This window comes from Suillus paluster (assembly GCF_016628075.1).
Source record: "Suillus paluster strain FC165 chromosome Unknown EDB91scaffold_102, whole genome shotgun sequence".
NCBI lineage: Eukaryota > Fungi > Basidiomycota > Agaricomycetes > Boletales > Suillaceae > Suillus > Suillus paluster.
In genome coordinates, this window is record NW_024537662.1 from 47,698 (window position 1) to 62,354 (window position 14,657).

The 14,657-nt window shown below is 45.1% G+C and overlaps 4 protein-coding genes across 4 annotated transcripts; 2 read left to right on the forward strand and 2 right to left on the reverse strand.

Moving 5' to 3' along the window:
* Positions 1 to 2,628: 2,628 nt before the first annotated feature.
* On the forward strand, positions 2,629 to 3,584 carry EDB91DRAFT_1086681 (uncharacterized protein; the record flags this gene model as incomplete). Its single annotated transcript, XM_041316085.1, has 6 exons — positions 2,629 to 2,663; positions 2,819 to 2,831; positions 2,883 to 2,942; positions 3,010 to 3,036; positions 3,083 to 3,232; positions 3,495 to 3,584. 6 exons carry the CDS (start codon positions 2,629 to 2,631, stop codon positions 3,582 to 3,584), a joined length of 375 nt encoding a protein of 124 aa, XP_041171468.1.
* A 415-nt stretch (positions 3,585 to 3,999) lies between these two features.
* Positions 4,000 to 5,859, reverse strand: EDB91DRAFT_1086682 (uncharacterized protein; the record flags this gene model as incomplete). The annotated part of the gene is made up of 12 exons (XM_041316086.1): positions 4,000 to 4,037; positions 4,229 to 4,280; positions 4,333 to 4,577; positions 4,702 to 4,743; positions 4,807 to 4,906; positions 4,989 to 5,037; positions 5,099 to 5,123; positions 5,172 to 5,433; positions 5,488 to 5,560; positions 5,611 to 5,667; positions 5,722 to 5,795; positions 5,848 to 5,859. The coding sequence occupies 12 exons, from the start codon at positions 5,857 to 5,859 to the stop codon at positions 4,000 to 4,002; spliced, it is 1,029 nt and encodes a 342-aa protein (XP_041171469.1).
* Positions 5,860 to 6,796: 937 nt separating this feature from the next.
* EDB91DRAFT_1086683 (uncharacterized protein) lies at positions 6,797 to 7,531 on the reverse strand (the record flags this gene model as incomplete). Its single annotated transcript, XM_041316087.1, has 3 exons — positions 6,797 to 7,043; positions 7,097 to 7,296; positions 7,490 to 7,531. 3 exons carry the CDS (start codon positions 7,529 to 7,531, stop codon positions 6,797 to 6,799), a joined length of 489 nt encoding a protein of 162 aa, XP_041171470.1.
* A 1,321-nt stretch (positions 7,532 to 8,852) lies between these two features.
* On the forward strand, positions 8,853 to 11,093 carry EDB91DRAFT_1086684 (uncharacterized protein; the record flags this gene model as incomplete). Its single annotated transcript, XM_041316088.1, has 11 exons — positions 8,853 to 8,874; positions 8,907 to 8,964; positions 9,131 to 9,246; positions 9,311 to 9,357; positions 9,475 to 9,536; positions 9,643 to 9,729; positions 9,881 to 9,916; positions 10,005 to 10,243; positions 10,296 to 10,570; positions 10,623 to 10,878; positions 10,999 to 11,093. 11 exons carry the CDS (start codon positions 8,853 to 8,855, stop codon positions 11,091 to 11,093), a joined length of 1,293 nt encoding a protein of 430 aa, XP_041171471.1.
* Positions 11,094 to 14,657: the final 3,564 nt, after the last annotated feature.

Below are 14,657 nucleotides of genomic sequence, written 5' to 3' on the forward strand. Positions count from 1 at the left end.
ATTCACCTGCGCTCGTACAGAAGCTCTTGTGCTGAGGGTGCGCACCCACAGCCTGCCAGTGACCAAACCCTGGCTGCATGTGCAGTGGAAGATCTTATATTAACCAGTGACCTGCACCAGCGTCTGGAGGTGGCTGAGAAAAACTGCAGTCATTACTTGGAACTATACAAGAAATACTGATTAAGATGGCTAGAGGAGAACCAGTGTGCAAACATTCTAGAGAAGTATGCACCCACTGATGTAGAATGCTACAGTCCAGCCCAAATGCAATGGGACGCACCGTCTCCATGCTTAGGTGAGATTGCAAATGCAATACCATGTCCCACAATTGAAACAAAGCTCGACAGATGATTGGGAAGCAGTGGGAATGCCGTAGTGACCCCTCAGTCATGTGGAGACATAGTTTCAGCTTTTCACCAATGCGCACAAGAATTTATAGTAGTCTGTCAAGTAATGACAACGGTGTATAGCTCACCATCAACATAATGAATTAAGGAGGTGCAAAAATAGCAACAGAAAGTCTAGAGCAGTTCCTGTGACGATGTATAACTGGGATCCATAGTCAAAGTCCTACAAGGCTATTCAGAAACGCACGTCACAAAAGGAATAGTATACTGACTGCGACAACCTGGGTTTTCTCATCTAGATCAGATGCCGCCAAGTCAGCGAGAAGACGAGCGCAAATCACAATAGGCTTACTACCCCCCATGATCCAAACCACTCAGGACCTCGCCTTTCAATTTGATCCAGACCAAACAGGAGGAATCTCTGTTGTGAAATACCGCACAATGGCCACCATTGACGAACACCACAGGAGGAGCTTGTTTCACATCACTTGCCAAGTCTCTGTTAATCGCATACACCTGCTCAATTTTGCCTGTGCAATCCATTCCTTGAACGCCTACAAGATAAGCACAAGCGCCTACTTGAGATGCAGAGACCTGAGCTCCGTTTGGACTGACGTCCAGGTGTCGTCTATTGCGTAGATAATGTCAGCTGTGAGATGAGGCAATCAGAAATGGGGTGCGTGCATCTTAGCTTCGAGAAATGAGTAGGCTCGGAGCGTCCTGTTGGGAACTTGGCAATACCATCTGTCGTGATCTGTTATCAGAGAGTTACCAGAGCAACACTTTTAGATACCCTTACAGTACACCGTCATTAGTGCCTCCAAGTAATGCCTCGTCATCCTTGTAAAAGAACGGACCACTGTGGTTGCCAGGTGCCTGTGACAGATATGACAATGTTTTCTGAGATGTGAGAGTAGCACAAACCTTTGATCCATAACCACACCTTTAACCCAAAGCGAGGAAATGCAATGGCAAGACGATCCCTGTTGTAGGTGAAGCTGGTGGATTCCTACTTCCCCGCATTGAGGAGCTTCGCCCACTGCCAATTGTTCTGGTTCTGGTTGAAATGGTCAGCTACGGTTGACCTCGGGAGCAAGAACATCGACACTTGCATTTCGCGTCCATTTGCTGATAACACCATCTTGTCCCAGGGTGAAGACACCGTTGTCATCTAGCATCCAAGCAACAGACAATATTAGCGAGTTTCGACTCGATTCGATACGCTCCATATCCGGATCTCTGGGTCATGACCTATATTTAATAGATTGGCGCCAAGCAGAAGAAGGAAAAGAGATGGTAGAAATGAATATACGAGAGAGCTACTTGAAGAGCGAGGTCTCACCAGCGGTGCGCTCAATCACAGGGTAGAACTATGTAAACCAGATACCATTTCATGTTCTTGTATGAGCATACTGGCGTCAAAGAAGAAGTTCTATTTGATCAGGACTAGACCGCCAACATAAACAACATGAGATAAGTGAGGATTCTGCCCCTTACTTGCGGACTGCCCATAGAAGTGAGTCTTTTGCCTTTAAACACAATGCCAGAAGCTCAACAGAACAAAGTCCTCATTGCCACTATAGGCCAACTAGGTGGATGCCCATGTCCTAGATGTCTTATTCCAAAGATAAGACTCCACAATCTCGGCATGGCTCGCGACAGGCAGCAACACATCATACTCCTGTGTTCAGATGAAGCATGTGACCATTTGGTCGGCACAGCACTATTGAATTGAGGCGGAGTGAGACTGGGTGCAAGGGATGAAACTGATTGCATGGGACGGGGATACCGGTTAGTAAAAGTGGTAAGAAAACTAGACGACTGAACATACCCTGAGATACCCAAACTCAAACTATAGCAATCCTTTCATCTGATATCACCTGGATCTGCGTGAGGCAAAAATTGGTGCAGAGGGTGGCAATTGAGGACATCAGCTGTGGTGAGCAAGAAAGCTAATCAGAGTGATAGAATGGTTTGGACAGTGATAAAAATTTACGCCCTCAAGAAGTAAAATCAACATGAAGAACCGTAAATCTACTGCTGATCAGAATTAGTATTCAGGTGCACCACATATATGCATTGAAGGTGAAGGAGACATGGAATGATCAAAAGATGCAAGAGAGTGATAGAAGGAAAGTGAGAAAGCAGGAAGGGGGAGTTGGACTTAGGATGAAGTTGTGATGGTCTTGAAAGTTTGTGTGACTGATCAAGAAAAGCGCTGAAGGACATACTTTGAATCCAGATCCAACAGCCAACAGATGTTCAAACTTCTGTGCGTTTCATGTATCGATCTCTGGAGTCGAGCCAAGAAGGAAGGTATGGGAGGCTCACACGCTCATGGATGGTGGAAGAAGTTTAGCAAGAGAGCGAAAATTTTGCGATTAAAACATGCACAGCAATACTATTGGCAATTCCCGAATGCTGCTTGGGCAATCATCTAACTCGACTCTAATCTGTCTCATACATAATAGATATCTGTATATGGTAAGATTTAAGATGTATAACCCCTGATCGCTTATCGAACGGGTACAGCAGATGGGTTCAGATGTTTTCAACGCTGGCAGTTCGATGGGCACAATGCCTAAAAAAATCATTGTAAGTGCTTACAATAATCGATCAACGATCAATGATCAACGCTAACAAAGCTAACAAAATGCAATAGACTCAAGCGGAATGTTTTTGGGCACAGGTAAGTGATCTACATATACGCACATGATCATTATCTAAGCATCTAGTCCAATGCCGCCGCCAATGCCACCACCAATGCTGGCATCGGTGGTAGCAGACCATTTTTTAGCAGGGTTCAAGGTGTGATAGGCGCCGTGAGAGATACTATCTGGGCAGCATTGTGCACAGCTGCAAATCTGGTAGCAACATTTAGAAGGGTCAGCTACATTTCTTTTTAAAATGTTTGTCTGAAGTACTAAGCTTAGGATCTAGGGATGAGTGCATTGATGTGATTTTACGTTTTCAATTTTTTGCTTTTCTGTTCATAGTAACCCATCTCACCTTGCAACATCCTACTCTACTATTGTACTATCTACCCACCAGAGGAGCACTCGATGTATACCCAGAGACTCATCAGTGCCCATCCGGCATCTTTTGTATTATGGAAAATGGAATTAGATGCATATATATAGTTGACAGTCAATTAATGGACATAAGGAACTTGACCAGAAAATGAATGTATATAGAGAGAAGTGGAGGCACTGGAAGGGACGATTAAGAGGTCTGTGACTGGTTTGACAGTAGATCATTGTGAACGTTGAACACCGAAAGTACGGCTAGCAAGCTCCCAACTTGGAATACACGTATGCATGACAGTGATGAACTGGCTTGTAGTGAGAACATTTATACATAATATACACAAAGCATCAATACTGTGACACATAATAAAATCTAGACTTTGTCAACGTGCAAGTATGGGTCTATCCTTGCTTGAAACCCATACCAAGCCAATGGGGCTAAGATGCCCACCACAATGAGGAGGCAGCAAACACATGTAATCAGGGCGGGTTTGGAGTGCTCAGCGTCTATGAAGGCACTGGCAAGAAATCCAATGCTGGACCATGTGATGCTAAAGTACGTCTTTTGTGAGTAAAAGTAAGGGACTATAATCCAAAACTTTACTTGCCTCATGATACAAAAAAACCTAGGTGTGCTGAACACCCCAATGACAACTGCCATCCCCTGATCAAGATAATATGTCTGGTTAAGTGGTAATGTCAGACTTATAGCTGCAGAGCACAAAATCAAACAAACCACAAATCTCAGCATTTTCAATTTCTCTCCAAAGTGTTGCATGAACATGCCTGCAAACATGCAGCCCACACAGAATATAATGGATCCCTTCAAAATAGACTCTGCTACCGTTCCTGTACCTACACCTTGGACAGCAAGGAAACCAGCGTCAACCGCCATGATGACTCCTGCCTGCCACATGTACATGAGTTCTCATTCTCTACCCTTGTAATATATCACTCACCAGAGTTATTTGTGCTGTATTCTGGGAGCTGAAGTCGTCAACAAAGTTCTTTATGTCGAGGGAATTGATAAGGCCGTCAACGTAGATTTGGTTGAGGCGTTCTCGAACCAACATGGGAAGGCAAAACATAGCTAGTGTAGCTATGAAGGGAAAGGGCTCCCTCTTTCTATGCCTGTGGCCCATTGAATGGGACCGTAAAAGACATGCTTCAGGTTGTCCATAATAGTTAAGGTATTGGTGGTGACCTGCACCGTCTAATTAGTAACAATACCTGGTAAGAGAAATGGCTAACATATGTAGCATGTGGTATAGTCTGCCTGACGGTAATGATATAAGTTTCCGTACTGTCTTATTCACACAATTACTCACCGAACAATGCGACGCCTGGCTCTGTTATATTTCCATCAGAACCTGTAAGATCATGTGCGCTTTCATCATGAGGATGCTGTAAAGGGGCAATGCAACATTACATACCTAGACTGGCCAGTCTGGTGATAATTTTCTCTGTTGCTTCCTTGTTAGAGAATATGGTAGCCGAAGTGGAGTTGTCTAAAATCAATGCATCTGCACTTTGCTGAGATCATTCTATTCAGCACTAGAATGTGATGGAACATGCCTGCATGAAACCAATCCAGTTCAGTACGCAGCTTTCTTACAAGCAAGTGATCGAGCTTGAAGTTGTGGGGAAAGAATTCTACATGCTTCCTGTCAAGCAGTTTATTTGAATCAGCCATTTATGTTTATGTTGATTTCAACAATCACTTACCAAAACTGGGCCTCAAGCTCAAGTCCTGAAAAACAATCTAGTCTGTAGATCATAACACTCAAATGTAATGCACTTTTATGGTTCCATTCCCTAGCAGAATCACATTCTCTAAAAAGATGAGTGCCATCCAAAGGCTCTAGCCAGCCAATGACGTGCACATCTGGCGCTACAAGGTAGTACAGATAGACATCACCATCTACATGCTGTGTCCTGGCCGGCTCAGCGACTATGGTGGGGTCGCCTTTTACCCTACCTCTCATTGATGCCACCCACACCTCAAAGTTCTGCAACTGAACTTTTGGACAATCTCTTACATTCAATCCAGTGTATGTTTTCTATTGCAGTGAAATGAGAGTATTACTACCAGTATTCACACAATTGGCACTCACCCATGTCTTACTGTAATAATAAGTGGCTCCAGATGGATGGATATGCTCCTCCCATTTATCATATACATTGTGCCTGTTAATGATAAGTTACGGTGTCTGTCGTTAGTGAGAAAGGGCATTGACCGAAAGTCGTCAAATTGCATTTCCTGCACCAGGAAGTCGGGAACTAGCGGTGGCGCTCTGATGAAATTAGGTATCCAGTAGTAGTTAGAGTATATAGTGATGTGTACTCACCGTCTTGCCTTTTGGGCATACCGTCCTAGCTGTGTAGGCCACACAGGGGTACTGCGGTCAAAGGGAACCATATTCTACTCAAATATGCTTCAGTTGTGGTCTGAGAGTGCAGGCCATTCAACTTACCAACATTGTCATCATTTATTAGAAGAAAAATGGCAGAATGATGAATTAGGGTGAGTGTCAAGATAAGATGATCTTATACTAGGAGTGCTGCCGCAGACATGCTGCGAAGGGCTGCATCTCAATTGCTTATCTAATACAATCCCAGACTCCCGGGAGTCAAACAGAATATTAATTAATTAAATACGAGAGGGAGAGAGGACTCGGAAAAACATTTCTTAGACTTGTGAATGATATTGATTAAACCCTAGGGCTACTTAATAAATGCACACCAATTCTCAGTTGAAAATGTGTGATCTTGACTGGGGTTGGAGTTTGTATCATGCAGGCGGATCACGGTTTGGCGTCCAGGACTTGTCCTAGGTATCAGGCAATCGACCACAGAAAGATAAAGTTATACAATGCAATACTCGGAGTTACTCGGATGAAAAGTGCCACACCTACCTGAAATTCTTATGTTAGAGGGAAAGGCTGTAATGTTTATCAGCCTGTCACGTAGATGGCTTCTTAATCACTGGTTAGTGCTGTGTTCCACCCTCTTGACGCTTGTTTGGGCCCACTGTTCCAAGCTCTACAAGTGTTCTTGAGCTTTGAAGGAGAGAACTTTAAAGGACTGTGAATTTTCGTCATGTTATACTACTAGTAGTATGCAGCAGCCGCCCCGCAAAGAAAATGCACTTTATTTGATACCCTAATAGTAGACTGAGCCTCTTGATTTGGCCAGCAAGGGCACTGATGAGCGCAAGTGCAAGTGATTGAATCAAGAGAAAACTTACTGCAGACAGAAATCCGTTTGCGTGATCTCGCTCACAACCAGTTGACATTCCAACTTCAAAGAACCTACACACTGACCCATGCTCTTGCAGTATTAATTACATCCATGCAGACAATCAGTAAAGGCTGAGCACGTAAATCAAGGGGCTTACCCCTTGCATGAATCAGTGATTCATGATCATCTTGACCGTTGGGCGCACTCGCGCCAGAATCGTCGATGTCCTCTTCTGTGGCTGCTGTTGCCACCCTCGAATAATGAGCGAGCCAGCTGATTCCCATTGTGTACAGCAAGGACATCGATCTCATTGAGCCCGCGGGTAGACACAGATGGCTGGGTGGGGTGGTAGTGCTCGGCTGGCGCTGTGCTACTATTCAGGGCTGTAGATGGTGCCAGGGCTGGAGTGATGGCAGCCGGATTGGGAGTGCTGCGATGGAATGGAATGGGTGATGAAGGACTGAAAAAGGACAGTACACATACCTTGGGTGTGCCACAGCAGCAATCCACGCAACAAACTCACCCCTCCTCTCCTGTACTAAAATCTTCACAATATCTAGTCTTTTCAACAACAGACATCCAGTTTGAGGTCGTGATGGGAGGCAAGCAGGGCACTCAGGGAGACCATCCCCATCAATAGTTGTACTCGTGCTTGCTTGCAACATTAAAGGTTTGGTTAGTGGCTGCACAAACACAGAAGAAACAATGGGTGTCAATGGAAAAAGCGGGAAGCGGTCCACTGCGAACCCTGATGAGCACGTTTGACTGTTGCACCTGCGCCTGCTAAATTAAATGGGTTACGGAGCTACCCAGTTTTCATGTTCTTTTCGCTGGAAATGAGTTATTTTGCAAAACCACGTGGATGACACGACTTACATGTTTGCAAGCTAGCAGGAGAGAGCGAAGCGTATCCCACATAGTTGAAGACTTGAGTTTTGTGTCATAAAGAGCCTGAGTCAATCATTTAGTGGAATGACCATAGACAGTTGACTTGTGCGGATAACTTGCCTCCAACAAATTTGGCGCCCCACCAACAACCTGTCGCCGAAGAAATGAAAACTGTTCGTGACCGCAGATTTGAGGGTGAACACAACTTTCTTTTCCGCATGCTTCAAGTGCATCCACCACTCGGCCCGCAAGGACAACTTACTCTTCAGGAGAAAACCTTTGCAAGACGGGTTTCCCCATCAGAGATGTACAGTAAATCGCAACAACACAATGAGGCAAGCAACTCGTTTTTGAATGGCGACAAAGTGTGCCAAAGATATGTAGAAATCAAATGGTGATTGGTATCTTGCCCAATGCCCCATGATAAGCATCATTCCCATTTGCATTGGTGTCTACTAATATTTAATGCCCCGGGCCTAGTACGCCTAGCTATAGTACTAGTATGGTCCGACTGCTGACTGCATGGGCTCTGCAGAAATACTCGGTGATCCAGCAGTCAGGCGCACACCTGACAACAACGGTATCTTGCCCAATGCCCCATGATAAGCATCTATTTGCATCGGTGTCTACTAATATTAATGGCCCGGGCCTAGTACACCTAGTACTATTATGGCCCGACTGCCGACCATGATGCATGGGCTCCGCAAAAATACTCAGTGATCCAGCAGTCAGGCGCGTGCCTGACAACAACTTGAAGAAGGGAAGTGCCAGCAATAATTCAACACATGACACATAGTAGAGACAACATCACTTCTGTCACGGTTACTATGCGCATGGAATCAGTATGGTGCTCATGCAGAAAATCATTCTAGCATACAAGTACCGCCGGTAAGACAGTACAAAGGGAAGTAATGCAGCATGTCGCATTCTGTGATTTTGTGCACTCACTTCATACATACAGATACCTCAAAAGTGCGGCGCTATACTTCACTGCCTCGCAAGTTTGAGGACTTCAATGCATTAGAATCTGTTTTGCTGGAGCACCCGCATATTTCTCTAGGCTATGCCTTAATATGTATGCCTCTACAGGAGGATTGTGACATTATTTATTTGTGGTACCGCCAACTTAGTAAGTGTTTGCCTACGACAATTGTCCAAGCGCTAACTTCCAACAGTGAACTTGCAGTGCCTGCTGGTGGCCGATTATGAAACTGTTAGGCCGATCTAAGATATCAAATAACGCTGCCATTTCAGCATAAAGCAGACCTATAAAATAGCCTGCGCTGAGCTGCAATATCTATGGAGCATCCTTCTTCACCTTCGTCATCATCTGCCATAACTGCTCCCCTGCATGATGAAGATAACATTCGAAGGTTAGCTAAACTCATCACTCAAGCTATGCTAGGGCCCTTTGCCCTCCTCCACTATGACGCAAGGTCAAAAACCATGATTGATTGGGCGTGGTATGACATATCATTCCTGTATACATCAATATCTTACCCGCACTTGCTGTAATGCAAGGCCAACCGATGATCAGAACAACATGATTTCTCCAGATCAGTTTCATGACTATAGACAAGAAAGAAATCTCCGGTATCCTTGCTGTCTTTGTGCTGATGGGATGTACAGTGCTAATGGGACACAACAAACCTATGTTGAGTCTATTGTGTATCCTTGGTGGGATGAGACAAGCGAAACTTGGATCTGGACAGCGAGATGCGCTAAAGATAGTTGCACATACGAAGGTTGGTTTTTCTTTGGTGTCATGCGTCTTACTGACTCTGAAGATCATTCAGTGAAAATCAACAGGTACTTTCAGCTACGGACACAAAGCACTCAAGCATATCCTCTCAGAGGTTAGTCTTACGATATATTGTTGCGTCTACTAGTGCTAAGGAGTTAATGACAGACTGTCGCCCCCCATCAATATTAATGATGTGGTCTCATAAAGAACAAGACAATCTATTTTCTAGACTTCACTCTTTTACCAGCAGTGGAATCAGCAGAGAAGAGTTCCAGATACTGTTTCAAACTTGTAAGTTGTGCAAGAGAGTGGGGACTAAGAGATCTATGAGGTTTCACTGGTGCGCAAAGAATAGTATTTTAAATTAAGAGTATTGTTGGACTTTCCTATTCACTAGAGCTGGGCTTGATTATGATATACCTGTGTCTGCGATCCTTGGTATCTGTCTTAAGTATAGACTGTTGAGTCCCTCAAATTCCCACGAGTAAGCACACTGCGTTCTGTACCATCACCCCAAATCTCACCGCCTCTGTATATACACATGATGTCGACTCTCAACAGCCGTCTTTCATCACTCCTTCCACCATCAATAATATCATGTAAAGGAGCTCTCGCTTTGTCTTCCTGTGCTGCAGGTCCAGGGGTCGACGGATTAAGATGGTGGATCGATTGTCAGTCAAACCCCACGGTCAGCTACTCACCCTCTGTCATCGAATTATCTCCTCTAATGTGTTGCAAGCAGCTTCAATTTGAACTTAGATTGCTGCTTTTTCTATTGGAGGACTATGTCTTCTCTGGAGATTTATGGCGCCTTGTTATAGCACACCACATAGAAATTATGCAAGAAACACAATTACGCAAGACGCAAACACAGAACTTCAGCAGCAGATTTCGGTTTGAAAGGGAGCTAGAGTTCTTGGAAGATAAGAGAGATAGAGCTCAATTGGAACTGTCGCTATACTCTCAGGCCACGGACGTCTTTCAGCTGCAGTTAGGGTGTATGTACACCACTCATATATATGCCTGGAAATATTGACATTTATTTGGAAGTACGCCATGGAAGTCCTGTAATTCAACTCTCAGTGGGAGACAGGCGTTTGCCAGGCACTTTCTCAAGAGTTGGTTCAGGGAGCTTGCGCCAGCCAGATCTAGTGCATATGAAATGCAGAGAGTGGTTAAGCGGTATCTTGACTGGCAAGTCTAATTCTGCTGGTGAAGGTAGGCTTGAATCCGCCAAGGATACCGTTCCTGCTATTGTGAAAGAAGAACCAACATCCATTGCATCCAAACTCATGACAATATACACTACACTAGTGTTGCCTGAAGTGAGCATGGTTACAATTACATCTTTGTATTGATTCTCATGATGTCTGGTAGGCAACTCAATGCCCTTACCATTTGGTCAGTACATGGGTTGAGGAATGTATGGAGGAATACTACATGGATGATAGAGTGATGGAACAAGCGTCCTTGCAGATGTTGATATTGCAAGCCGGTGATTTATCCGATGTCCAAGCTGAACAGCACTTCCTTGAAGCTCAGCTGAGTCTAATGCAATCAAAACTGCGGCGTGCTCAAACAGAGGTGGAGCTCCTCTCAGATGCCATACAATACCTTACTGAGAGCAATACTAGTGAGTGCAACTGCCATATTTTCAAACTCATGGTGATTGACACTGCCCAGGCTGGTCTATGGGAGGTCCTCAGCTGCACTGTCGCTCATTTGTTGTCCAGTATGAACACTTAATGGATAGCTCCTCTTACACAGAAGAAAGCTGTGGATGGTCTGACTCCTAATGGTTGTTCCTGCAAAAGCCCGGAGTCCATGATGTACAGTATCGATGTATGATTATGGATTAACTAAGTACTTGTAACGTCAACTCACAATTGTAGGCATGTCTTTTCATATATATATGTATTTGTGAGAGAGCACCAGGTTTGAGCGAGCCAAGTTGACCAGTCTCATACAACAGATTGTGAAAAGTGCAGCGAGTATTTGAATAATGCTACTGTGACAACCGAGCTTGATGCATGAAAGGTCTAGCTCACGAATTCTGCTTACCTAATTCTGCTGCATATTCTTTTATCGTTTATTGATTCTGAACGATGATGGTCCCCTGATTGACCAGCGTCATTGGATGGTCCCTAGTGCGCATCCATGTGTCCTGTTCAGTCTTCAATGAACCAACCCATTTTCACATGTACTTGTGGCCGAGGGTTTCAGCAGGAAAGTGCTTTCACCAGACACCAAAAATCTTGCATCAAGGGCAAAAAATGACTGTTCTCTGCTTTGAGCAAAGCAAAAGATCTTCTTGGGTCCGTCAAAAGGGCAAGAAAGCGCCTTGATGATCATGAAAGCTCTTCACACCCTCAGGTTGTTTCTTCAGATGCCAGGCCGACTTCTCCTATCTTCCATCATGCCATAGCTTCTGGGACTTCTAATTCTACATCGGTGTTAGCGGTGCATACTGTTGCCGCACCCCTCGACAATAATAGTCATGATGACTAGCCCTTAGCCCAGCATAGGGAGAGACGCAACGATGTCCAGCTGCCTAAGCGCTACAGGCAATTCCAGGATGTTCTACCTGAACCTCTTCCCAGCATTCCAATAAACAAAGTAGATCAATCTTCAGACTCTCCCCCCCCCTTCTTTAACCCCACCTTCAGAAATACGACCTCCTTTTTGCTCCCCTCGAAATACTTTTGGACTCGTGCACTGGTTCTTCTCCCCAAACCCGCCGTCTCATGATCCTGAAGAGGCAGTCACACTAGGGGACATTAGCGCTATTCCTCGTCCTCTATCAAATATGGAGACCACTACACACGAGGCTTCACCATACTACCCATACCCAAATCAATCGTTGTTGGAGCTTGGTGATTGGTACTGGAATGGAGGGGTGCAGAAGTCTCAAAAGAGCTTCAATGATCTCCTCAGTATTGTCACAGATCATGATTTTGACAGCGCCGGTGTTCACTCAACGCCTTGGGAGAAAATCAACTCGACCCTAGGTCAAAACGACTACAAGGATGGAAATGAGGAGTGAGAGGATGAAGATGCGGGCTGGCATAAAACTGATGTGTCTATTCAGGTCCCTTTCTCTCGCACCAGCAATAATCCAGGAGTTCTATCATACTCGGGCGTCGAACTGTACCATCGCTCTTTAGTCGGCGTTATTCGGGAGAAACTGGCGAATGCAGGTGATGATGAACGATTTCATTACGAGCCATATGAGCTCCTATGGAAACCTGACCACCTTCAGAGCGAGGTCAACATCCAAGGGGAGCTATATACATCTCCAGCATTTATGGATGCACACCGCGATCTGCAAAACTCTCTGGGGGAACCTGGTTGTGATCTCCCCAGGGCTATAGTTGCACTCATGTTCTGGTCAGACACGACCCATCTGACCAGTTTTGGCAATGCCAAACTATGGCCCATTTATCTTTATTTTGGTAATGAATCCAAGTATCGTCGGTGCAAACCCTCTTCTCATTTAGGTAATCATATTGCATACTTTCAAAAGGTGATGTTCTAACATGTTTTCTTTGTCGTGCATGAACTCAATAGTAGCTTGCAGCTTCCGGATTCGTTCAAGGACTTTACTTGTCAACACACAGGTGGAAAGGGTGTTGGCCGGGAATGTACGACGCACTGTCACAGAGAATTATTCCAGGCACAGTGGGGGGTTATACTTGATGACAAGTTCTTGGCGGCATATGCCCATGGTATCATAATCAACTGTTGTGATGGTATCACAAGACGATTCTACCCAAGGATTTTTACTTACTCAGCGGATTACCCAGAGAAGTGAGTCCTTTACCTTTAAACGCAATGCCAGAAGCTCAACAGAACAGAGTCCTCATTGCCACTATATGCCAACTAGGTGGATGCCCATGTCCTAGATGTCTTATTCCAAAGATAAGACTCCACAGTCTCGGCATGGCTCGTGACAGGCAGCAACGCACCACACTCCTGTGTTCAGATGAAGCGCGCTGTGGGGAACGTCCCCACTGTAGGCCCATATCCCCTATAATTCCCATGCCTTCCCACCATTTTCCCGTGCGTTCCGCTACCATCCCGCTACCCATCCGCATCTTCCCCAACCCGTCCACTACACGGAACCCAGCAGAACCCAGCGGAACAATCACGTACCACACGCATTATATTCCTTTAGCCTTCAGAACATCCTCCTCTGTCCTGTCCAAGTCCTTCCATCCTCGCTGGTGAGTACTAGCTACGTTCCTCGTGTCACCAACATGTTCCTATCTCATTTCCCATGTGTTACGGTACTTATACGGATCCTTCTGCTACTCGGGACCGATTCCTTATCTCACAGCCTCACCCGGTTGTAGCATATTGCATTTCGGAACCCCTTCCTATATAGGTAGCAATAGATGGGATCTTAGTTTTTTACCTTCTGATAGACTCGACTCCACTTCCACTTACAGAGTACTTCCCAGTACTCCACTCACTGTTTAAAATATCTTCCCGAATCTATTCCTGATCACATTGTATCGTTCCCACCCCCATGAGTTCCGCTCAAAATGCCCGACATCGGATCCGACGACTTGGAGCAAGTACCAGACACAAGCCTGGTCCGACTTTGCCCAATCATCCTCCTGCAGGCTCGTAGTTTCTTTTCCCTCCATTTGTTCCCCATTAGTTCTGTTTGTTCCCTGTTCGTCCTGTTTGTTCTGCGTTAGTTCCATTAGTTCCCCATAGTTCCACTTGTCACGCGCTGAGTTCCGCTCATCGGGAACCCTCCGCATCTTTGTGTTCCCAGTCCTAGTAAGGACCGGAACCCTTCGGCTCGCTAGACAGAGTCTAGTCTTTGTTTCCTTGCACTTATTTGAGGACTCACTACCCAGTAGCAATCCCCTCGGGACGAGTATAAGCCTCACACCCTTGTTAGACTTCTGATCCACATGGAGTCTATTTTCCTCACCCACAGCGCGACCATTTGGTTGTCACAGCTAGAAGCATCATCTACGACCAGAATCGTGGCATTGACAGCATCGCTGTAGAGAATCTACTCAAGCCTTGCTCCTGGGTACCGACATGTGTAAGCAACTTTATCACTTGTCTAACTCAGCTGACGAGCAACATCAGAACATTTTTTCTAATAGACTTGGTGCACATGGCTTCAACGTATTTGAAGCATTGGTTGTAGATCTTCTTCATGAAGTTGAACTTGGCGCTTGGAGATCACTGCTCATTCACCTATTGAGGATCTTATGATTGGCTGATAAAGATCTGATCCATGAACTAGATAAGAGGTTGGCTTTTTCTTCTTCTTCTAATATCCACAGTACGCTGATGCTTAGATTACATCTTCACAGATACAGACAGGTCCCGCCGTTTGGACAATCGACTATTAGAAGATTCACAGCAAATACTTCAGATCTATCAAAC